This window comes from Gymnoscopelus microlampas (assembly GCF_963454915.1).
Source record: "Gymnoscopelus microlampas genome assembly, chromosome: 10".
Classification (NCBI taxonomy): domain Eukaryota; kingdom Metazoa; phylum Chordata; class Actinopteri; order Myctophiformes; family Myctophidae; genus Gymnoscopelus; species Gymnoscopelus microlampas.
In genome coordinates, this window is record NC_139947.1 from 29,381,738 (window position 1) to 29,407,994 (window position 26,257).

Here is a 26,257-nt window from a genome sequence, read left to right on the forward strand (position 1 = left end):
TACTCAATTCGAAAACAAACGCTCATTGCCACAGGTATCAAGTAGAAGGCTTATAATAAAAGACAATATGAGCAATTTATCAAAACATCTGTTGAGCAAGCATAAAAGTATTAAGACAGATCCTAGGTTTGATTATTAGTCTACCTGCTATACCCACCTGTAGCACATTGTTTTATTTGCACTTGACTTGGTTGAGACTTGAGATTCGAGCCATTTTCTCTTGCACTTTGTGAAGTCACTATGGGCAAATTTCGTCGGTTATTTGCCTACATCGCGGGCTATGTATGACTACGCTCTTTATTTTGAGGAGAACTATCCATTCCAAACAAACAATAAGGCTCTGAACAGAAGCTTGTACAAACTGTTGCCACCTGATCTCCCAATAACTGTAGCCTGCTAATTGGTGCACTTATCGTGAATATGGTTGCTGAGCAAAGCTTGCAACGATTTTGCAATCAATAATTAAAATTAGCCTACTTAGTTAAGATCAAACAAGAGGTTAAATTCGTTCTACTGCTATGCCATCAAAATGTGGAATTCCCTACCAACAGTCATAAAATAAAAGTGTGACTCGTTCTTAACCTCCTTCAGAGCTGCTCTAAAAGAGCACAGGTGTCTGCAATTTGTAACTGGCCCTTGTAAAAAAGTCTAGACCCCACCCCCCAACTGTCAAATGTAGGCTACATATTTTTCTTTTTGATTACTACTCGTTTGTATGATGTTTTTGCATATTATTGTATATTATTGTTTGTCTTTAAATGCCTCGATGAATTTAATACACAGGACCTCAATGGAAATAAGCCATAGGCTTTTTGACTTATCCTTTTAGCATTCTTTTGTATAAATCTGTGCCTCTGTGCTTTTTTTTGCAAACTGTTAATAAAGTATTCAATCAATATTAATTATTATAAAAAAAAAGGATATACACTTACTTACTAACTTACTATTACCCCTTCTGTGGCCTTAGGTTGTCAACAAGAGTTCTCCCAGTATCCCTGGTCCTGAGCCAACATCTCCAGCTGTCCTCTGCAGGTGTTGCCCATCCTCTGGCATCTGCCTTCCATCTTGCAACCAGATGTTTTGTGTTCATCCTTTCTTTCCTTTCCCTTGGGGGTTCCACTTGAGCAATCAAGGATTAGCATCTATTCATTGTCTATTTTGTTGTTTAAATATCAGTTTTGTTTGTCAAAAATTGTATCTTATTAGCCTTATATGCCTATATATATTTAGTTTACTGCTCTTCAACAGAGGCCTTCAAGAAACTTTTGTTCAGTTGTCAGTTAAGTTGTAAATTATCCGCTACCCTGGCCCTGAGTCTGGGGACCAATCAACCTCTAAAATTATTTCAGCCAGTGGTTCTCAAATGTTTGAATTTCAAGGACCCCCATGACCACGTAGCCTCATAACTCTAGGGTGTACAAATGGAACCACATTTGTACACTTTCGGAGTTACAGTCCTGTAAGGGTCCTCCATTTGGTTCCTAAGTCCTAATAATTTAGCTGGGGATCGACCCTGTGGAACCCCCTAAAGGACCCCCACTTTGAGAACCACTATTAAAGCAATAGCAGTAGCTAGGCCTATACTAAAACTTGTCTGCAAAATGTGTGAAAGCTCAATTATTTGACCAGGGGCCTTGAACTTATAATGTGCAGCCTATTCACATCATTGGTAGGCCTACTGTCTACCATTTTATGTCTCTGTTTTCTAATACTTTGACAACTTGTCTATCTGATTTGTATCTAGCCTGATTTGTCGGTTGGGAAATTCACTGATAAGCTAAGCTAGCGGCAGCATTTCAGCAAACCTGTCAGTGATTTTACATTTCCTGGAGAGAACACTTGTCATTTTTGTCAGCATCCCCGTGGCTAAAGTATGGGGACATGCAGGGAGGGCTGTCAATTTGTGGTCGCTTGAGGGATCTTTCCCCCGGCTTGATGAGTCATTATAAGGGGCAGGCAGGTGGTGAAAATGAACAAGGAGGCGGAATAGTGTATTACCAGCAGCAGGCATATCATCATGGGGGTCTTTGTTCCTATATGAATGTTCAGCGTGCATGTGTTAGTGCGTGTGTGAGTGTTCACGCCTGCCTGTCACCATTTCAAACGTTATGAATGACGATGGAGGAATTCAAATTAGTCACTCTTGATTAATTTTACTGAAATTTCCCAAGGCAAGGCTATTTCTGTTTTGTTTTTGTTTGTTTTAAGGCAAATAGCAGGGGCTGAGGGGTTATGATGATGATGATGATGATGATGATGATGTGTGTGTGTGTGTGTGTGTGTGTGTGTGTGTGTGTGTGTGTGTGTGTGTGTGTGTGTGTGTGTGTGTGTGTGTGTGTGTGTGTGTGTGTGTGTGTGTCTGCCTGCGTGCGTGTGTGCGCGTGTGTGCGTGTGTGTGTGTGTGTGTGTGTGTGTGTGTGTGTGTGTGTGTGTGTGTGCGTGTGTCAGCGTTGCGAGATTCTGTGAGAGAAACAAGCAACCAGGTCTAAGACAACAAGCGACTATGGGCTAAAAGACTAAAAGTAGCGACTATCTATGGGTCACATGAGCACTTTCAACATATACATTGGCTATTTGAAAATAGCCGATCTACAAGCTCACAACATATCGCGACGCATTGTGAGCTTGTAGATCTATTTGAAAATACAATCTTGGGGGGGAAAGGGGGAAAATCTTGTATGAGGGTCCCTGGCACAACATATTTTTAGATGGGGGGGGCGGTGGTGGACAAATACATATTAATTTGGGGGTCCTTGACATGAAAATGTTTTGGAGCCACTGGTTTAAACAATATTCGGAAACAAGCCCCATAAGCAACTACACTTAAGAAACAATTAAGCCAAAAAACGCAATCCGCAACAACCAATATTTACAAGCAACTTAAAGGGATGTTTCACTTTGGGTCGTTGGGTCATTTTATCGTCTACTCAGGCCCCCCAGAACGTTTTTAAGTTGCTTGACTCATTATTTAGAAATGTGATATTCATGTTATCAGACACGCCACACGCCCCCTTCCTATACAAACCCATTATAACTTCAAACTCCATTTTTAGCATGTTAGATTAATCAAAAACACCCGTCCTTGGTTCTGGTGACTCACCCTGCCCTCCTAATACGCGAGGGGGCCGTGTTTTTTCGATAACTTTTTTCATTTATTTTTAATATATTTTTTTGAAAATTAAAAAAATTAAATACAATAAAAAAATAAGATAAAATAAATGAAAAAAGTAATGGAAAAAACACGGCCCCCTCGCGTATTAGGAGGGCAGGGTGAGTCACCAGAACATGTTAAAAATGGAGTTTAAGTTATAATGGGTTTGTAAAGGAAGGGGGCCAGTCTGATAAAATGAAAAACGGGGGGGGCTCACAAAAGTTTTTTTTAAAGTGAAATATCCCTTTAACGGAAAAACAAGCCCAAAGTCGCTTATAATAAGCGGACATGGCAACGCTGGGGCGCGCACGCACGTGTGTGTGTGTGTGTGTGTGTGTGTGTGTGTGTGTGTGTGTGTGTGTGTGTGTGTGTGTGTGTGTGTGTGTGTGTGTGTGTTGCACGCGCGTGCGTGCGTGTGATGAGAGAGGTAGAGGGATGGAGAGCGAGAGTGGAGCCGGTGGGGGGGGCGCGCACCCTGATTTAAGAATTCGGTGAGGTGCGTTATTCCCTCCCAATCTTTTAGTAGCTATACTCTTCTATAGTCACACCATACATACGGAATGTCGCCTCTACTTTTCAAGTGATTTTCGGTGATTTGTTTCAATGCATCTCCGTTCACTTTGGCTATCAGATAACCTCGCAATTGTACATTGTTAATTGATTGATTGATTGATGGAGCGTTATTGCTGCTGCGGGATGAGAGCGGTTTGTCTGAACTTTGCCATTACCTGTTTGTGGCTCCTTGCAGCAACGGTAAGAGACGCTCTTATTCAACACTTGATTCATCGGTTGTCTAGTTTAGTGTTGAATGTAAATGTTGTGGTGAAGTCCATTTTCAACAGCACTGTGTGGGACTGAAGTGTTGCTGGCAGTTAGGCTATGGGTGGCATCATTAGTGCTAATCTTGTCCAATCCCACTAAAGTCTGTCAGTTATGTAACTTAGGCTACTTGTAGACCTAGGCTATATTGCAGGTTTCAGTCGAGCATACAGTTTCAGTCTTGTCTTTTTCTTTGCTTTTTTTGCAGAACTATGAATATGCCCAAAGTTCACTGATCTTATAGGAAGAATTATCTCCAACACTTTTCTAAACTTTAATTTAAACATGTAGTACTGCTGAAAGGAACAATCTTTTTCAAGGGATATGTAACAAATTCGGCTGAGAAACAGCTTGCAACAATATACAAAAACAAAACCACAATGAAATATCACATAAAACAAAAGAGAAGAGAAAAGTCAGAAAATGGGAGCTCAATATCTAGTATAGACAGATGGAATTGGCCATGGCTAAACTATGGTAGGCACAGCAGTGTCTTTTAAGGCTGTAATTCAAACTCACCTGGAAAGACAATCTCTCCTGGCTTCATTTTATTTGATGTCATTCAAACTACATGAACGCTTTTGGCTTTTACAGAGATGTACAACATTTGAAGAAAGTGCCATCTTAATAACATATTTACATCACAGTAAACAATTCAAAATTGTTATGCTGTTTATTTCCTTGCATCCAGCTATTTATTTCTCTGTCAAATCATATTGTTTTACCATAGCATAGTTAGGTCATGTATTGTCTAAAATATAAAATCATCACTCCAATACATTTTTTGTGTGTGTTTCTAAGTCAACTCAAGGTTGTCTATTTACATATTCATTGTGAACATTGTCAAACCTCAGGAATGATTAAACTTATCCCAAACCCATTGCAGAAAACGCATGACGGTTAATCTAAAAAGCACCCTAAAAAGTTGGCACGTTTGGAGATACAAGGTTTTCATCCCATGTCTGCAATATCAGAACTCTCTCTCTCCCCTTTAAAACATAATTATTGCACTCAGTTTTGCCACTGTTGGAGTTTTTTTTTCTTTTTCGCACAGGTGGTATTTGAGTGTGTGTGTGTGTGTGTGTGTGTGTGTGTGTGTGTGTGTGTGTGTGTGTGTGTGTGTGTGTGTGTGTGTGTGTGTGTGTGTGTGTGTGTGAGTGTGTGTGTGTGTGAGTGAGTGCGTGCATGCGTGCGTGCATTCGTGTGTGTGGCACTCATCCACTGTTGCTCAGTTACAGACACTGTGCTGGCATCTTGACACAGAGCCAGTGACACGACTGTCACACAGCGGGGTCCAATTAGAGCAGGTGAGAACAGCTCATAGCTGGAGATGAGGTTCATAACAATAGGCACAGTAGACACAGCTGGAGCTCACCTCGCCTGGTTACAGAAGGGGGGGATGGCGGTGAAGATGGCATGACAGGGAGGACGGTGTGGATCCCACGTGTTAGTTTGGAAATAATGATACCCTCTGAGTTGTTTACTTTAAAAAAAATCAGTGCGAGGTTAACTCTATGCCTCCCACTCCCGCTGGGCTGTACAGTTTGATACGCAAAGAGTACAAGATATTTCAATCAATCTCCCCGAATCCTGAGGGACACCTCTTTGGACCAAACAATGTGCCTCAGTTGTTACAATATGTAAAAAAAAGAAAAGAAAACGTCATTAATGACATGGACCTAATGCGTGATATTAGTTAAATTAAGTTAATAAGGGTATACTATAGCTTTTTTCTTTTTTTAATAAAAAATTGTATTGACTTTTCCCCCATTTTAAAATACAAGACATTCAGAAACAAGCAAGGAACGCAGTAGAATAGCTTTCAACCAGACTTCCATCATAAAGGCAAGAGAAGATCATTTTCCATTTTGAACACACATTGTGTGTGTGTGTGTGTGTGTGTGTGTGTGTGTGTGTGTGTGTGTGTGTGTGTGTGTGTGTGTGTGTGTGTGTGTGTGTGTGTGTGTGTGTGTGTGTGTGTGTGTGTGTGTGCATCATCCATTCTTGATGAACATGAACACATCACTGCCCCAACACCAACTGTGTTTGTGTGTGAATGCTGTGTGAATGCTCTCTCTCTGTGTGTGTGTGTGTGTGTGTGTGTGTGTGTGTGTGTGTGTGTGTGTGTGTGTGTGTGTGTGTGTGTGTGTGTGTGTGTGTGTGTGTGTGTGTGTGTGTGTGTGTGTGTGTGTGTGTGTGTGCGTGCGTGTGCATCATCCATTCTTGATGGAAATGAATTCCCTGATTGATAGAAGAGTCACAGAAAAATATTCTCAACTGATTGGTCCGATTAAGATTAGTGCCTTTTTATGGAGCACAACCAATAAGAAGCTATATCATCAAATATCCACCAGTCTCACAGCTGCCTTTCTTTCTTTCTTCTCTTGTGCTGCTATTTAGCCACATGAAAGCAGCACATTATGGTGATACATTACAAAAACTTTGTGTAAATAAACTTCTGCTTACATATACACTTGTTTATATCATGTACAGAAGCTATCCAATTACTCCCTGTGGGACCAACAAAGCCCAGGGCAAAGAACAATGCAAGTGTACCCAAATGCAGCACAGAGTTCACAAAATATTAGCAAAGCTTTCCATTTCCTTGAAATTGGCTGACCAAGTGAAATTGTGTGAAAGCTCAGCTGTGATCCTTTTGCCTGATTTATACTCAATCGTACGACGCTGTTGTGTGCCGGAAATAGCAGATCTACAAGCTCACAATGTGATCATGATGCATTGTGGGCTTGTATATCTACTATTTTTGGCGCCTGCCGGTTTTGTATGACAGAGTAGAGTTATAAATGTATTACAGCAACCCCTATCACAAATAATACATTGAATATGGTATTCAATTTATAATTACATAATTAATTTAATATTCAAGCCATGGGACACATTAAGAAGGCTTTGACTCTACATCTGAATGTTATTATTATTATTATTATTATTATTATTATTATTATTATTATTATTATTATTACCCTTATTATTGTTATGTGTATTATTTTGGTGTATTTTAGGGTGTTTTCACAGCATTGCGTCATCATCCTCAACATGTGGCTTTCAATTACCTCTTACTCAAGATCTCATACACTGTTACACAAGTAGTAGAACATCTTTGATTTTGTCTCCTCAATATTGTATCAACAATACATAAATAAAGAATAGCAAAAGAAAGTAGCAAGACAAAAATAACTAAATATATGCAATAACAATAGCACACTCTGATGTGCCTTTATAAGACGCTGTGTGCATAGGTCCTTCGCTCTCTCTCTCTCTCTCTCTCTCTCTCTCTCGGCACACGGCATATGTACAGCATATACTTCTTATTTCCATCAATTCCAAGAGGGTTGAGACTGAAAAAGATAGAAGCAGAGAGATGGGACAGAAAGGGGACAAATACAAATTTGATAATGGGAATATGAATGGCATGGGAATATGAACGTCATTAATGTATGTGTGTGTGTGTGTGTGTGTGTGTGTGTGTGTGTGTGTGTGTGTGTGTGTGTGTGTGTGTGTGTGTGTGTGTGTGTGTGTGTGTGTGTGTGTGTGTGTGTGTGTGTGTGTGTGTGTGTGTGTGTGTGTGTGTGTGTGTGTGTGTGTGTGTGAGAGAGTGCTCCTCATTGGTCCTTGCCTGAAGGAGCTGACCTATTGATCACAATCGTTTCTAAGTCACTTTTCTCATTCCACAGCGCTGCAAACACAAAAACATAATTAATTGAATCGATTAACTTTTATCTCATAACATAGCTGTAGTGAAACTGTCCTTCATTTGGGGTCATTCAGTACAGAGGCCTGAGGTTCATTCGATGGACTGTCAATGTCATAAGTACAAATCCAACTAGATTAAATACCTTTGTGACATCAGGAAGTTCAATCTTACTTCCCCACCTTTCTTGTCACCTTCTGTTGCTTACGGTCTAAAGCACAAAGCAGATATGAGACCCAAGCTTATGAGTGCTTTGTTTGACAGTACCAAGATGGGTAAGGTTTTCTACAGTGGACAATACAATGTGTGCTATAAAAAAAAAAGAAGCACCAAAATACGCTCAGCAATCACTTAAGTACACTTTTGTGTGATTGCTTGAATAAGGAAACCCCACCCATCTGGTATTCCCTGAGGATTATATGCAGAGAACGCGAGCACTCGTCTGTTTGTAGTTATCTTATCGGGTGCACGGCTCTGAAAAGAATCAGAAGAAGAAGTTGAAAAGATCACCAGCACTCACTTAATGTCCTTTTAGGATCTCTTATTCATTAAATGATGATCCAGCATGACCAACGAACATTTCGGCCCAAAGCCTTCCTCAGCGTTATAATTACTGATTTAATAAATAAGAGATCCTAAAAGCACTTTAAGTGAGTGTTGGTGATCTTTTCAACTACTTGATTATATGCAAACGTCAGGTGTGGATGAAATGCCAAAAGCCTTAAAAAAAAGTAAGAACGAAAATCTATAAACGTGCCCTTCATTCATATCATGTTCTTTGCAGGCGCAAGAGGAAATCAAACACACATACTATCGGAACCCAAGTCCTCATAGCCCAAATCATCGGACCCCTCCTCATGAACTTATAATGGAGCGAAGAGGAAGAAGAGAGACCACAGGAGCTGCACTGAAGGTGAAGAATCTCTCCAAGGATTTACAGATTATCTCCACCAAACCCAAAACAACAAGTCACAGTCCTGTCAGCCCTTACGGCTGGACCCAGAACGTCTCACAAGCCCTGGATCAGTACCTGTACCGCTCTGCGCCAAAAACCAAGCCTCCAGCCAAAACCTCGTCAAAACCCAAAAAGATACTGGGCTGGGGGGATTTTTACTTCAATGTGAAAACAGTGAAGTTCAGCCTGCTGGTGACGGGGAAGATTGTGGATCACATCAATGGTACGTTCAGTGTCTACTTCCGCCACAACTCGTCCCGGCTGGGGAACATATCAGTCAGCATTGTGCCACCATCCAAGGCTGTCGGGTGGGAGGTTCTAGAACCCGACGCCCAGAACACACACTATGCCAATGGCCCCATAGGTTCAGAGTTCCAGTTCCAGAGCCACCCTCAGTCCACTAGTTCTGGCTCTGGTCTGGAACAGTATAAGCAGCAGCAGCAAGAGATGACGATGATGACAGAGCTCAACTGTCGAGTCGAATACCAGAGGACCAACCGGTCCAAGAAGACTAAACCCTGCCTGTACGACCCAGGTCAGACCTGTTATGCAGAGAACACCCAGTCCCAGGCAGCTTGGATCTGTGCCAAACCTTTCAAAGTTATCTGTATCTTCATCGCATTCACCAGCACTGACTATAGGCTAGTGCAGAAAGTCTGTCCAGATCATCACTTCCAGACTGATCACCACCAACAGCACTTTGGTTGAGATCTGTCTAATGGTTTTAAGAACTGATCAGAATCGTCTTTATTGCACATCACAGGTTTACAGGTGTAAAACAGTGGGTGAAATTTGTTTTTGTGCAAGCTCCATCGTTTTTGATTGTTTCCAGAAAGAGAAAGAAGAAATAAAGATATTTAGATAGTCTGTTGCTATAGACTCCTGAAAATGATGTGTTAATTTTCACCAGCCAGTACTCAATTACATGTATATATATATGATGAATGATTTTGAGATATTGGGATTATGATGTGAGTGTTAACATGCAATCTTAAACGGAATTCATCTTTTTCAACTTACATGTAAACACAGTTTGGGACAAAACTGTGTCACTAATCTAAACAGCATGCATTCATGCACATCCTTAGCATGTGTGTTGAATAGTAGGCTACTAGGCTATAACAACCAGCCACAAGATATGGCTGGTTGTCTCACGGGTTGGTTGTCACAGTGCTTCTTACAGCCAAATTAGAGGGTGCTGTTTCATCAAGTTGATGTTATGCTCATTTCTATCTGCCGTTTTTGTGTGAGACACAGACGTGAGGAGAAAGTTTTATAATTTTAATGGGGCGGAGTCATTTTCATGTTTGTGTTTTTTTGTAATAAAGATGTGTAGGCGATTAGGCATTTCATAATCAAACACTTATTATCTCTGTCCACCCGTGTGTGTGTGTGTGTGTGTGTGTGTGTGTGTGTGTGTGTGTGTGTGTGTGTGTGTGTGTGTGTGTGTGTGTGTGTGTGTGTGTGTGTGTGTGTGTGTGTGTGTGTGTGTGTGTGTCAGTGCTTTTCTTTCATGTGCACTCTTTAAAGCTCACATCGGTCAATGACAACTACAATTTGTCATTTTGGGGAATTCATAATCTCAGACACCTCTCCAATATCGGATACATGGAGTGGAGTGGCTGTGGAGTGCAAATAGCCATTCGGGCTATCTACTACACTATGCCAATCTGGTCCTCCCTGGCCGAAGCTGTGCAATTATACCTCGTAGTTGATAATATGTAAAACACAAAAAAAGAATAATTGAATCTCTTTAGTTACACCAACATTGTTGTGGTAAAATTGTGTTGGTCTCCTTGGTCAAGTTAAAAAAGACTAGTCCATACCCGGTCGACGCATCCGTGGGGGGATATGCGCACATGATCTGGCAAACCGGCCGGGAGGCAGTTCGTCCCATACCTGGGCAGCCCCGTAACCATGGCGACATTCTTTTACACAAAAACGCTAATAAACAGATGAGATTTAGTGAAATCAACAAACGGGCTTCGCAGTTGCATGCATATGGTAATGAGCATTGGCTGCAAATTCAGATCAATTGCTCTAGCCACTGAGGAGAATCGGGCAGACAGTTTTGGCTTCACCACCACCCACGACAGAGGTTTCTCAAATTATAGGAGGATTGCTAGGTCGGTGTCTTCAACACAGTGCAGAAGCACAAGTAACTATAACATGCACACACGTGCTCAAGCATCACACACAGAGAGTTACACACAAGAGACCGCGGCGCGGCACCTATGATGTGCGCGAATGTGCACACACTGACAGAGACAGAGACACTTATGTGCATGCGCATGGGACAGTGACACCGTTCAGTTAAAGCGTACTTCTGATTACCACCAACATAAAAAACATGACAACGTAACCTGCACACTTACAACGTGCCTGCATACGTGCACATGCACTGCACACAGGGTGACATGAGAGAGGGAGGGAAAAGCAGTTTAAGGTTACAACATACTGCATCAGATATTGTAAGTATTATTACGCTTCAATGAGTACCTCGCATGCCCATATATGGGCACATACTTAAGACAACATGGATCTCCATATATGGGCATAAAAGGGACAAGGACAGATAATGATATCTCCATATATGGGCACAAAAGAGACAGACAGACGGGTACCACGGGTACTCTGACAAAGCCCCGACACTATGACTATGACATATTGGTCGGATCGGCAGTGCGATGTAGGTGTGAGGGCTGCGTAGTGGCCCGAACTCTAGATGTGAGGGCTGCGTAGCCGCCCGAACCTCTAGTACATTATAATGACAACCAACCCCTGGTTGGTTGATGGGGTTCGTTGTCACACTGTGTCTGTGTGTTAATAACGTGCTGTTAAAATAAGTTACTGAAATGTATAGCCAATTCAACCCAAGACCTTAAGCTTCCATCTAATGTACTGTAGGAGTATTGTAAAATATATTGATGATGAAAAGTCTGACAACCAACCCCGGTCAGCTATGCTGAAAATGGCACATTGTTTTTAAGAATGCAATGACTTTAGTTTATTTTCATACAAATACTTGATTATTGTAAAATATGTTGATGATGAAAAGTCTGACAAACAACCCCAGTCAGCTATGCTGAAAATGGCACATTGTTTTTAAGAATGCAATGACTTGAGTTTATTTTCATAAAAATACTTATATCCGTAATGTATAGTCATGTATAGTCACATGTATTGATAGAATTGTTCTATTCAAGATTTTGGAACAAAGCTTTAAATTGATAAACTGTACATAACTGTATTGTGTCTTATATTCCTATATTGTACCTAATTAATTTAAACCAAATCCATACTAAACGATATTCCTCTGAAGTTATTACTGAAAACTAAATTGTTTCTTGCCATCATGCCATATTGAAAACATTAGTTCCTAATAATGATTTTCCCACAAAAGATGACATTAAACAGTGTGATAAGACATAACAGCTGATTTATTATACTGTAGCTATGTATCAGCCAAAGATGTGGTACGCATGTCGCTGGCTCCTGTCCAACAATGATTTCACTTTCACCCCAACTTGCAACTTGAAAAGTTCTGTCAGATCGCAGCAATCCACAGTGCTAAGCATGCTTTCTCAATCACTACAGAGAATATTACGGGTGAGTATGTTTGTTTGCTCATTTATCCATTTTAGAATTTTGTACAAATAAAGCCAGGCTTCTTAACGTTTTCAGAGTTTGCAGATGTGCTTTTATCTGAATGTTTAATTAATTAATTTAACATACAGTAGTCTTCATCTACAAAAGCAATCTTCCTTATTTTCTGTTTTAACCACTTAAACCCTATGTACTTAGTTGACCGGAGTCTCCCCAGGACCCTCTACTACACCAAACCGACAAAAATAGCTGATCTACAAGCTCGCAATGTTACAAGCTAGAAGCTCATTGTTTTGAACTTGTAGGTCTGCTATTTTCTCTGAATGTCTCCCCCAGAATGCTAGGGTTCAAGTGGTTTAATAATAAACTGATACCCACAGTTGCCTAGTAATGCCAGCAGCTTGATTGAAGAGGTTAAATGAACTGTCCATTGCCTGCTTCATTGGTATTTCTCAAAGATGTTTTTATCCAAATTGACAGTAAGTACCATGAGTGGACCATACAGAGAAAGTGCATCCATTTGTGAGTAGTCCATATGTGGGACGAAGGATAATCACTAGAATTACTAACTAAAAGTTAAAAAGAGTTCATTTCAGGGGACAATCCCTCCCTCCTAGTTAATGATTACTGTTTTAGGTTAAAGATTTATGGATATAAACTATGTTGACTTCTTACCTTAAGTGACCTTGGTTGAGTAAATCACCCAGTCAGAAGCTTTGTGCTGTCTTTCTTTGGATGACCTAACATTTTCATCATATCCTGGTTTTTAGACTGTACAGCTGCATACATTTTACTCACGGTCAAGGGTGAAAGTAACTGTTCAATCTATTTGTCAAAGTTTACATTACAGCTGCGATTTGTCCCAGGAGCTTTGTTTAGTTTAGTTTATTTAGTTTAGTTTATTTAGCACATTGTTATACAAATATAGACACAATACATATTGAAAGACAGTTGCTGTGCGAGGAAAGGAAGAAGCCGGATGGCTTATTTGGAATCCTTTCCTTCATGGGAGAGCTCATTGAAACAACTGCATTTAAAAGTTCATTAAGAACAATACAAAAAGAGAAAATATATACAAATTTCCAAAGGGAGCAGTAGTGCAAATAAAGAAATAAAAACACAAAACTGCTCAAAAAATGTATTTGATAAGGCATGAAAATTAGTTGGAATGTATCTATTAAACTGATACATTTTTATGTAACTATCATGCAGCTAGAATCTAGCCTTCAACAAATCTTTGATGTCTCTGTATCACTGCCAGATAGCCTGGCTCACATCAGATTATTTATTTAAAGTCCAAGGTTTTCCATAAGTCCCTCGAATATTGTGTTTTATTTTATAGTGGCTTTTATAGTTTAAAACTTCAAAAGGAACATTATAATTTTCCCCTTGGATCCAATATTTGCTGCAAATTATATTAGAATGATCTCGGTAATTAAAGGATTGTACTTTTCATGAAGTTCTCAAAAGATAGCATCTTGAAATAGTACAATGTTAGACATCAACAAATAAAGCATACTGTATCAAGTATTGATCAGTGCTTGAAACCGAGTGCTTATTTTGGCACGAGAATATGAACACGACAATAACAAATGTATTTAAATATAATGAATGTAATGAAAATAACTTTTTTTATCGTTGAAAATATGTCACACAACACTGCTGAAACATAAATCAGGCGTAACTAATGGTTTTGGCTGCTGACTTAGATGATTCCACAGTTCACATTTTACACTTCTTGTCCTACTTACCGCTCTTCTCTCCACCACAGCCCTTCTGGCTCAGAGCCCCAGCATGTGCAGGGCAAGAGGGGCAAGTCATGGTGCAGTCGCCTAGGCGATTCCTAGCCAGTGCCAAGCAGTGGACAGGACAGGAGAGTCTGGCTCGAGATGATCCAGAGATGTGGAGTCTTCTACAGCAAGAGAAGGACAGACAGTGTCGGGGACTGGAGCTCATTGCGTCTGAGGTGGGTTACAATGGATAAATAAGGAAATTATTGTATGTATATAACGTTTATTTAAAGGACAACTTTGGTTTTTTACAACCAAGGTTTATATTTTAGCTTGTAATTAAAGTAAATAAGTGATGAGTGTAATTTTTTTTCATTTACTGCTTTCTATAGTTTTAGCATTTTTTGCAATATTTTTTACAGTGGGCGGGGGCATTCTGTCCGGTGGCTAAATATGACTTTTTTACACAATAAAAAAGGTCCGGCTGTCTGAGATGGCCAGATGTGAGTTATTGAGGGCTAGAAGAGCTACTGTAAATAATAATAAAGAAAACGCCGGGTTAATGTGTTAAAAAAAGACATATTTAGCCACCGGACAGAATGCCCCCGCCCACTGTGAAAACACTGTAAAAAAGATTGTGAAAATTGCTAAAACTATAGAAAGCAGTAAATTTAAATTTTTTAACACTCATCTTTTATTTACTTTAATTACAATCTAAAACATAAACATTGGTTGTAAAAAATCAAAGTTGTCCTTTAACCAGGAATTTAAAGGAGGATTAAAAACATATTTTACAAGTGTACGATTTAGCCAAAACAGGGACAGACAGACCCTCTTCTAGACCACTAGACTTCTGCAGAGCCATGCCGTAAAAATGACACATCATTAGAAGTACAGGCAGGATAGTAATAGTACAAGGTTTAAAAATCAAATAGTGTGTCTCTCGGATCTTCATGGTAACAGCTTGTCGTCTATGAGGTATCTAAAATGCAAAATGGTGGATAATCTAGATAGGCAGAAATGGGTGTGGCCTATATGCAGAGTTGCATCATAATCCAAGGAATCCAGGGAAACCTTTTGATTGTATTACCTACAGTTCAATAGTTATAGGCCACAGGAGGTATAGCGCCACCATGAAGCCAATTTTAAACATTTGGGGTGGAGTGTCTTCCTTGGCCTAGTGAGCAAGTTTGACACCTATTGGTCCAAGACTAGCTGTGCTCAGACAGACACACAGACACATATAGGGGTGAAAACATAATTCACGCTTCCTGGCCTAGATAGAACCAGTCCACTGCACCATTACCAACATTGGCCTTAAGTAATGTGCCATAAACAGAGCTACAAAGGTGTGTTTATGATCGATGGCTGTCTTTATCTTATATAAAACTTTAAGAGTTACAGTTACTATACTTATAGCTCTAAAATTAGATGACATATGAAATACTAATGACTATGACGTTTTTGGCTAATACAGCCAGATTTGAACATTAGTCCACATTATGTAAAAACACTGCCATGCGGTGCGTTTTGAGCTTGTAGATCGGCAATTTTCGGTGCAGATCCACGGCTTAACAGGGAGACAGAATGCTGAAAAGATAACCCACCCATGGAGCAAGCAAGTCACATGACATGACTAAAGGTATCATGGCATGTTCATTTCTGGAACTCTATGGATTTTTGGCCAGAGATTTCCATTGCTTTCCTCTCTTTCAATTCAATGTTTCCTTTGTAACCGGAAGCTGTGGGAGATTTTGGTCTGTCATCAAAAGAAGCATCAAAATAGATATCCCAATTAAAACCTGGCTGAAATATTGGACTCCGTGATAGAACCAATTTTCTTCTATGGCTGTGAGATCTGGGGACCGCTTGCCAACCAAGATCTTAAAAAATATAAACACCAAAGAAACACCCACTCATAATCAAAATTAAAAAGACAGTATTTACATTTTATAACCACCTAAAAAAAAGTGACCCAGATACACTCCATAACAAGGCACTCACACACAGAGAAACCCTAGAGAGATATGCCCCCTCAGCCAGCTGGTCCTGGGACTCTGTGCACAAACACAAGCAGAGCCACCAGACCGAAAACCCACTGGACTAAACCAAATTATAAGACAACAAAAATAAATCTATCTGAAACATTGGAAAGGAGCAACCTAAAAGCAGAGTACAATAGAATGCAATTTGGCCCTAAACTGAGAATACACAGTGGCAGAATACCTGAGCACTGTGACCGACCCAAAACAAAGCCTTGACTACAGGACAGGAAAGGCTGACAGACTGTGCACCCACTGCACACAAAATTAGGTGGAAACTGATCTACAATTCCTAACCGCTTGGCCACTGTACCAAGACATCAAAGACACATACTTCCCACAGATTGCAATCACCCAAGGAGAGTTTGAAAACATGACCAATGACGAAAAACTCCTATATCTGCTGGGTGAAGTACAACAATGTGCAAACACAGCAGGAAGATTTGTGAGCTGCTGTGATAGGAGAAGGATGTCAAATGGAATACAACCACTTAAACACTACAAATAATTGTGTGTATTCCTGCACTGTCTGCATCGGTACATAGAAACACTGTACATACAAACAGAGTACGGTATACCTTTAAACACTTTTGAAAAAACACTGCTATTTGTGCACAATTTGCTGCTATTGTCCCAAAGGCTTTATACCAAGTGAATGCAAAATGTGAAATATTGCTGCCATTTGTTTCACAAGTTTATCCCAAGCTAACCTTTCCTATGTGGATGTATAGGCTAACTATTTCTGACAGCGAATGCACAATTCTTATGTTTAAAAAAAAAACTTTACTTTACTTTATTTGTTTATTTAGACAGGACACTGCATATTAATGAACGATACATATCAATGTAATGTAAATACGGATCTAGCAAAGATGCTAATTTACATCCGCAGTCCCCACAAATCTATTTGTAAGATAGATTTCTCTCGTTGCAACGTAACACAGTTCTGTTTATAATCTTTTAATTGTACATTTTGTTTTGATTGTATTGTTCCATTTTTTGCTTTGGCAATGTAAACGTATGTTTTCTCATGCCAATAAAGCCCCTTTGAATTGAAAGGGAGAGAGAGAGAGAGAGAGAGAGAGAGAGAGAGAGAGAGAGAGAGAGAGAGAGAGAGAGAGAGAGAGAGAGAGAGAGGCGGGGTGCTATAGAGAGGGATAGCAGATGTAGATCTTTGCAGACAGCAAATAGTCTCCATGCAGCACAAGATAGAATAACCATTATATTGCAATAAATAACAAAATAGTGTTTAAGAAAGGGACAGAGTCAGCGAGAGTTAGTCAGAGTTTTGTCACATTGTAAAGAAATGTAGTGAATGATAGGCAGAAAGCGTGAAGTGAGAGGGAATTTTGCGTCAGGCGGTGAAGTAAAGAACTCAAGGGAGAAACAGAAAGAGAGAATGAGTGAGAGAACTGCAGTAAGAATTTCATTACAGAGCAAGAGTCAGCAAGAGAGAGGGTCACAGAGAGTTTTGTGTCATGCAGTAAAGCAGGAAAGAGAGAGAAAGTCAAAAGAGAAATAGTCTTATTCCAAAATAGGTGGACAGGTTGAAGTCCCTCTGAAGTGATTGAGGGATCCCTGATGGCAGACAGGTTTAGGAGGATGACATGTGACAGGTAAGAGGGTGGCTACAGGAGGACGGGGAGACACAGAGAGAGATACATTGAAAGAAAAAAAAAAAGAAAGAAAGTAATGTAATGAGACAGAAAATAAGAGAAACGTTAGGGTGAAAGAAAAAGAGAGAAAATCAGACAAGGAGAATAAAGAGACAGAGAACAGATAAGGATAATTAGGGAAGGAGAAAAGAAAAAATGAAAGTAGCTTATTATATTCAATTTCCATCCCCCCTAACTGTATGTAGTTTCATCTCCCTCTCTGACTCTCAAGCGTCTTTGTGAAACTTGACTTAGAGGTGAACCCAATAATTCAGCATTCAGAGAGATTCCTCTCCTGTAAGCCCACATTTTCACTACTGAGCCATCAATAGCGCTATTATAACCTCCCTCCCACAGCTGTTGTGCAGTTTATAATATTTAGAACAATATATAATTTACACTCATTACATTGCTCATATATTGTCAGTGGACGTTTTGTGATAATGTCTTTTGGGAGATGATATTTGCCATCAGTGATTCATGACTGGGTTGACTGATTATCTTCCTTCATTGTTTTGTTTCTGTTTGGGGTTTTCTTTTGCATTAGAAACGCTCTTTTAGAAATCCTGACTTTCAAGCTAGATTGTATAGCCTCTGCATTGGTAAATGTACAGGGCTCTGCATAATGCAAATGTCTGTTTCTTTTGCCAGAACTTCTGCAGCCGTGCAGCCCTGGAGGCCCAGGGCTCCTGTCTGAACAATAAGTACTCTGAAGGGTACCCTGGACAAAGGTAGAGTGGGTCGGGATCCATTTGGATCGCAGACACATTTTTATGGGTTGCAAGTAAATATCCCTTCTTCTTTTTTTAGTTTCCTACAATGTTTTCTAATTATTTCAAAAGATAAAAAATATAAATAAGAAAGAGCTTCATACATGACTTTTTCTTTCAAAGAAATTCTATTAAAAAAAAGTTGTATTTAACACATTTATATGGGTTAATAGATTTACATTGTACCATACTGTACATACAGATAGCTTATTTCATCTTTATCTTCTATCTTTTTATCTATAACTTGGTGTATTTATTACTTGCTGTATCTATTACTTCACTAATTTATCTTTACCACATGCCTTAACTTATTTCTTCTTTTTTTTTATTACTTTTTTTACTCACCCAAACACTGGCGAAAAATCGTTTCACTGCCTGCAATGTCTGCTACTGACTAGCTCAGTAAGCTCAGTAAGCATGAGACCTTTCTCAACACTGCGGTTCAGGGTAGCACCTTAAGAACTCTAACCCTCCCTGCTACCGAGCAGGGTTTATTTTATCCAGGGTTAAAAGCAGTGTTAACACTTTCACAAATGCTAGTGTGAAATGCTGGGGTTAAATGCAGGGTGAGAAAGGAGTAGTGTGAGAGGGGTTTTACACAACAGCAAAGGTTAGCCAAAAATGTATTGCCATGTGTTCAAATCCAGTTCATGACCTGTGTTACGTCATCCCCTCACATATACCAATCTCTTTCTCATCATTCCTCTCTGTACAGTCATAATAAAGTGTATAAGTCTATAATGACAAATAATATAGTTACGTGTGCATTAGTGATCTTGTGGTTATGGTCAGGTGTCCCGATTAGAGGGAACCCCAAACAATTCTAGCGAATTGAATGTAATAAAAAAAAGAAAACTAGCACCCATATAATATACTACTACAGGGGTCTTCAGCAGGGGGTCCGGGACCCCTAGGGGGTCCTCAGAGTTACTATAGGGGGTCCGCCAAATTTTTGTGTGATGTGATTTTTTTTTACAACGCCTCGCGCTGCGAGGCGTTGTGAGCTTGTAGATCGGCTATTTTTGGCAAAGAGGTGTTTGGTGTTGAAAAAAAGAGCAGACCAAGTAAACAAACAAAGTTGAATCTGAAACACAATTTTATTCAATATCGAGGGGGTCCCTGCTTCATCTCTCTCTCAGCTAGGGGGTCCTTGGCCTGAAAACGTTGAAGACCCGTGTACTACTACATTCAAAGCTTTTCTGTCAAGTGCTATTTGCTACTATTTGCAACTCTGTCCTCAGGTACTATGGCGGTGCTGAGGTTGTGGACCAGATTGAGTTGTTGTGCCAAAAACGGGCCTTGGCTGCCTTCAGTTTGGACCCGACCCTGTGGGGGGTCAATGTACAGCCCTACTCCGGGTCACCAGCTAACTTTGCAGCCTATACCTCTGTACTGCAGCCCCACGACCGCATCATGGGCCTGGATCTGCCTGATGGGGGACAGTGAGTTGACAGCAGACTAGGGTCCAAAACTGTTACTTTTCAGAAATGAAAAAAAAAAAAGAACTTGTGTTCCAATGGATCCAATGTATTTATTATTTAGTCACAAGCTCTAATACTTTTCATCGGGTCAATATTTATAAAACCAACAGACACACTTAACCACTTTAGCTTTCATTTTAAACATTTCCAAAAATAGCAAAAGTATCAGATCTACAAGCTCACAACGCATCGCATCATGACACGTTGTGAGCTTGTAGATTGGCTTTTTTTGCTACTTTTGTGTGACACTGTATACTATGACGAAGTAGGGCATTCATTTACGAAAAACCATAAAAAGTTGAAATGTGGAGATTTATGCCTGACAGCAGCGATATGCGTTTTTGTCAAAAACGTCAATCAATCAAACAGTTTGCAAACCAGTTGACAACAAACCAGGATCAAATTAGTTAACCAAAAATGTCAAAATTGTCCAGTGTGTGTCCAGTGACCTATTTCTAGTGTTATCTACTGTAAATATCTACAGCTTTTTCACATTTCAGCCTAACTCATGGCTACATGACTGATGTTAAGAGAATCTCAGCAACCTCCATCTACTTTGAATCAATGCCCTACAAAGTGGATGTGAGTATTTTCATTGAGCTTTTGCAAATAGAAGTAAAAGCTGGTGATGACTCTGTGTTTTGATCCCTCTGCAATGTATGACATTTATGAATGAAATTTCCTCCTGTATTGTGTTGTAGCCTAAGACAGGTCTGATAGACTATGACCAGTTGGAGAAGACAGCCCGTCTCTACAGACCCAAACTCATCATAGCCGGAACCAGTGCTTACGCCCGCCTCCTTGACTATGCCCGCATTAAGAAGGTACCTCACACAAAAAGGTTGTCACACAAATATGTCATAGAATGTTAGAATAGAAATAAAGGAATTCTATTCTGTGCTATTCTTATTAATTTGATCTGGTTCCTCAGATTTGCACTGAGCTGTGAATGAATTCAAATAGATATAGACTAGAGCACAGTAAACTAAAACGGAATTGTTAATGGAATTATTTTATTTTTGTATTTATTTTATATTGCATAGTTATTTTGTATATTTAGTACATTCTTACATATTGCAGTCAATAGTAATATAAAGACTAATCCTATTTTTATGTTTGTGAACTATGTTAGCTGTGCGTGGAGATCAATGCCTACCTCCTAGCAGATATGGCTCATATCAGCGGCCTGGTGGCCACAGGGGCTGTTCCTTCTCCTTTTGAGCATGCTGACCTTGTGACTTCCACTACCCACAAGTCTTTGCGTGGAGCCAGGTGCGGGCCAGCATCTCTTTGGGCTTCAAGTTGGTTACCACCTTGTGTGCTATGACACAGTCAAATCCCAGTGTTAATTTGACTCTGAAGAGTGTACAATTGGAACAAAATTGACCCCGTAAAGGTCTATTTGGTTCCATTTGAACACTCATCTGAGTTAGATTAAGACTAAGGATTTTACTGGTAAGACATTATTGGCATAATAAATAATATGTCTTAATATACAAAATAAAAATGCTTAATAGCCAATACCTCATGAAACATCTTTTGGAAAATGTTTTGGAAACCAAACACTACAACAATGGCAGGAAAAAAAAATTTGAGTCTAGGAAGAAGTCGGGGGTATAATACAGTATAGTATGGCAGATACATACATACCTACTATATGGAGATGGTATGATTATGTTGTGATACCTGTATTGCAGGGCTGGTTTGATATTCTACAGAAAAGGCGTGAGGTCTGTGGATAAGAAAGGTCATCAGGTGACCTATGACCTTGAGAACAGGGTCAACTTTGCTGTGTTCCCATCTCTGCAAGGAGGACCTCACAACCATGCTATTGCTGGGGTGGCTGTTGCCCTCAAACAGGTTAAGAATCCCGTTGTTATGTTGTCTCAGCCTCCACAGACTAGAATGTGAGGAAGAGGTGGACTGTAAGTTCAATGGACTCTCTTCACAGCAGACATTTTGACAGGTAAATTTAGCTTATCCACCTGTTTCTTGGCTGTGTGTTCCACTTCCTGTCGGATTTCATTGGATATCATTAGTCATCTGACCGGTTTCATTGGATTTCATTGGATCAAAAGACAGGAAGTGGAACACAGTGAAAAGCCTAGGAAACAGGTGGATAGGCTTTAGGTTATTACTTTACAGTAATTGTGGGTGAGTTTAATTTAGGTGTATTGGTGTACCTGCATGGACAGCTCCTGTACAGTTAACCTAATGCTGGTACAAAGAAATACCTACATGAAACACCTCCACTTAACATTATTTATCTGCGTTTACCTGTCAATGTCTGCTCTGTGAAAAAGTCCTATTTAATTCTCGCCCAAAGGCTGTACATTTTTGCAATGAGATGAGATGAGATTGAATACATTTCCCTATGTCACTTCACTCATTGTCCCATCTCTGTTTCTGTCTGCAGGCTACCGCCCCCATGTTCAAACAGTACATTAATCAGGTGCTGCTGAACTCAAAGGCTATGGCTGGAGCCCTGCTAAAGAAAGGCTACACCCTGGTGTCAGGTAGGCTAGAACGGGTTCATGGGAATTCAGTCAGACAGCTCTTGGATTGAAATAAAAGTATTTATTGAGCATAAATATCTACGATCATATGTATTTTGGCATCAAAGCTCTGTCAATTCATATATTCCCTGTAAGCATGAAAATATTTAATCTGCCAAATAGATATTACAGGGAATTAAATTGCAACACCCCTGTAAGGGAATCACATAGAAAATAGAGCCCACAGATGGATGCTGGGGGTGGTGGTGGGAGCGCAAAAGAAAACGTCATAAAGCAAAGCACATGCAGCAGCAGCACAACAAGATAGCAGAGCACCAGCTGCAGCATAGCAAAGCAGTATGATGGCACAGTAAAGCTGTAGAATAGTATAGCAGCAGCAAAGAGAATGAGCCTGCCCCAATCAGATGAAGCATGCATGTATGTGACTGATTATCCGTACTCCGTCCTCCTTCCTCCAGCGTGGCGGTGTCACAGTTAAATTGGTGACCTGCCGAAATATGTGACCATCTTTAGGACATAATATAACACATTGAGGTTGTGCAATAACAATAATAAACAGCAGTGATTTACGTTCTGACATTGACATAATGTGAAATCCACAAGATTTCGGCAGGTCACCAATTTCACCATAACACACCATGCTGGAGGACGGAGTACTGAGGAGGTGAGAAGGCACAAATGTAAGATGTGGTTTTGAGTTGTCTGCCTGAACCAGTTCCGCAGGCTTGAGGCTTCGCATCATAATCAGGTTTAATCAATGTTATATGTGACTGATGTCCCTTTTCATATTTTTGTATGATTCCATTATGTTCCTTTTTCACAGAACCAACACAGTAAGTCATGACCTGACTAGAGTAAGTCAGTTCACATTCATAAAACCCAGCCTCCCTGTAACCCCTCTCTTGTCTCCCAGGTGGAACAGACAACCACCTTGTCTTAGTTGACCTCAGACCTCATGGTATGGATGGAGCTCGAGCGGAGAGGACCCTGGAGCTGGCATCTATCTCATGCAACAAAAACACCTGCCCTGGGGACAAGAGTGCACTCACTCCTGGAGGACTCAGGCTGGGTATTCAAATTTACTTTATATAACTATTTGATTTTGGTGAAGAACTTAAAGAGGATAGGACATAGTGGAAGACATCAGTCATAGACTGTCACACTGTTTAATATAGGTCCCTTTCTACTGTATGTCTGTCTGTCTGTCTGTCTGTCTGTCTGTCTGTCTGTCTGTCTGTCTGCCGATGTGTTTGTCTATTTGTCTGTCATTGTGATGCTTTTCCCTTTCTTCTGCCTCTCTATGTCTGGACTGTCAGTAAATCTGTCTAACTGTCTATGACTGTCTGGGCTTCTCTCTCTGATTAGTTATTTCAATGTTTTAATATTTATATGCCTTTTTATCCATCTATCTCTGTGTCCCTGTTACAGGAGCCCCAGCTCTGACCTCCAGGCAGTTCAAGGAGGCAGATTTTGAGAAAGTTGTGGACTTTATTGATGAGGCGATTCACATTGCTCTGGATGTGAAAAAGAAGACAGGTGAGAAATCATTCATTTATTTTTATTTTTTTAAATAAAATCCTTAAATAATGCCTTGCTACACTATGTTGTCCAATGTAAAAGCCATAAACAAATGCCATGCCACACTATGTTGTGCAATGTAAAAAACATTAACAAAATGCCACACTATGTTGTCCAATGTTAAAACCATAAAAACAGGCCATGCTACACTATGTCATCCAATGTAAACACCTTTTTAAAAAATGCCATGCTACACTATGTCGTCTAATGTAAAAAAACATTTTAAAAAGGCCATGCTACACTATGTCGTCCAATGTAAAAAAAACATTTAATAAAATGCCATGCTACACAAGCCTACACTATGTCATCCAATGTCAAAGCCATTTACAGAAATTTACAGAAACAATAAAAACATCAATGCTACACTATGTTATCAAATGTAAAAAAAACATTACAAATGCCATGCTACACTATGCCGTCCAATGTAAAAAAAAAAACAACAACATAAAAAATAACTGCCATGCATTACACTACAGAATAATCCAATTTTGCTTATATATTTAGCCAACCATCTTATCAGACAGCTTGAAATAGATGGGACATTAGTCATTCCAAGAATCAAACTTGTGCCCTTTTGGCTACAGGAGAAACTGAATGATGACATTTGAGAAAACACGCCATGCCCAAACTAAACCATTTTGGATTAACATCCCTTTCTCACATGTTCCCTTGGCTAACCTAGAATTAAGTTTAGATATAGCCTTCTCTTTTCTGCTTCCCCTGTATGGTCTACAGTACCTCTCAGCTTCTCTTACTGTCTCAATAATGAAATGTAAAGCATGTAGGGCATTACCTATTCTCCCTTGGTCGTGCTTTGTGAAGCTGCAAAGGTTCATGTGCATCAACATGAAAATCAACCAGTTTTGGGCAGTTCCTTATGTTTAATTTTGAGTTTTCTTCCACTAGATGGGAGGAGCCCAACAAATATGTCAAAAGAAGACCAACATTATGCCTTTTAAATTTTCTGATGTCAAAACATCATATGAATGCACTAATATTCACATTTAACTATATAAATATCCTGCACATTTATTAGAGCTTCTAATGATTAAACAGATCTTCTGAGACCCACCAGGATAGAATGTGTAATCCAAAATACCAAAAATATTTAACATTATTGAAGATTGTGGATGACTCATGATGATGATAACTGATACAAACTATAAGGCATTATGCCTTTGTAACCTAACGTCTAACTATACTGCTTCTATTCACCCGTTTCCTTCCTTTAGGCAACTTGACAAGCTTCAAGTCCTTCCTTTTGGAGAACTCAGACACGGCATCACGCATCTCAGACCTCCGCCAGCGGGTGGAGACATTCGCCAGGCCCTTCCCCATGCCTGGATTCACTGACCACTGACACTGCTATGGTTAGCACTGCAGAATAAGTTAACTGTATCCAGAGAGTGTAGTGAGCTGAGATCACCCATGTGTGGAACATCCACCTTTCTCCCTCTCCCTGTCTGTTTCAATAAATAATCATATGAACAGGACTGTTCCGCTTCTCTCTTAAAGTACATTGGCAACTTCCAACATCCTTCAGGGCATCACATGTTCTGGAGGATGCCTGCTACATTTTGATTTATGCTACACATGGACATTATTATTATTATTATTTTGTATTTAGCTCCCCCCTCTATGGACGAAGGTGTGTTAATCTGTGAAATAAGGTGGCGTTTAGTGTCTGGTTGAATAACACCATGCCCGGCCCCCCATAATGTACCTCTCTTGTTTTTAAATGTCAGTGGACTTATCAGGAACATTTGCAGTTGACATTTCCAAATATTCTATGGCAGCCATATTTTAAGTAGGCTACCAGATAATTCGTTTTTAAACAATTACATTTATAATGCCAATCCATCCATCCACTTTCTCACCACCAACACCTAATCCACAGTACGTATTTGCACAGGTACTTATTATAAACAGCACAAGGGAAAGAGTTACTGTACATGTCCTGAATATAGAGCATCGCAGTTGCACAGAATCCGGGTGCCGGAAGTAAATACTCAATGCATTTTTCCCATTGACTTTTCCAAAAATATTTATATCAATGAATTTAAGCCTAGAATCAAGCCATCCAGGATGCTGGTGAATCATGACCATAAAACCTTTTTTTCTGTGATTTTTTAAAATTTTATATTTAATGATATGATATACTATGTTTAATAAATACCCTTTGTTTTGCCGTTTTCAAAAAAGTTTTTTCACAGAATCAAACGTTTTATGGTCATGATTCACC

General features: G+C 39.8%; 2 protein-coding genes across 2 annotated transcripts; both read left to right on the top strand.

The window, feature by feature from the left end:
• Positions 1-8,550: 8,550 nt before the first annotated feature.
• Positions 8,551-9,345, top strand: LOC311054173 (neurexophilin-4-like; the record flags this gene model as incomplete). Its single annotated transcript, XM_084070051.1, has 1 exon — positions 8,551-9,345. The coding sequence occupies one exon, from the start codon at positions 8,551-8,553 to the stop codon at positions 9,343-9,345; it is 795 nt and encodes a 264-aa protein (XP_083926177.1).
• Positions 9,346-14,062: 4,717 nt separating this feature from the next.
• On the top strand, positions 14,063-25,375 carry LOC311054174 (serine hydroxymethyltransferase, mitochondrial-like; the record flags this gene model as incomplete). Its single annotated transcript, XM_084070052.1, has 11 exons — positions 14,063-14,209; positions 18,322-18,401; positions 19,682-19,882; positions 20,422-20,503; positions 20,623-20,745; positions 21,054-21,193; positions 21,619-21,781; positions 22,338-22,437; positions 23,351-23,506; positions 23,866-23,973; positions 25,248-25,375. 11 exons carry the CDS (start codon positions 14,063-14,065, stop codon positions 25,373-25,375), a joined length of 1,428 nt encoding a protein of 475 aa, XP_083926178.1.
• Between the last annotated feature and the right edge of the window lie 882 nt (positions 25,376-26,257).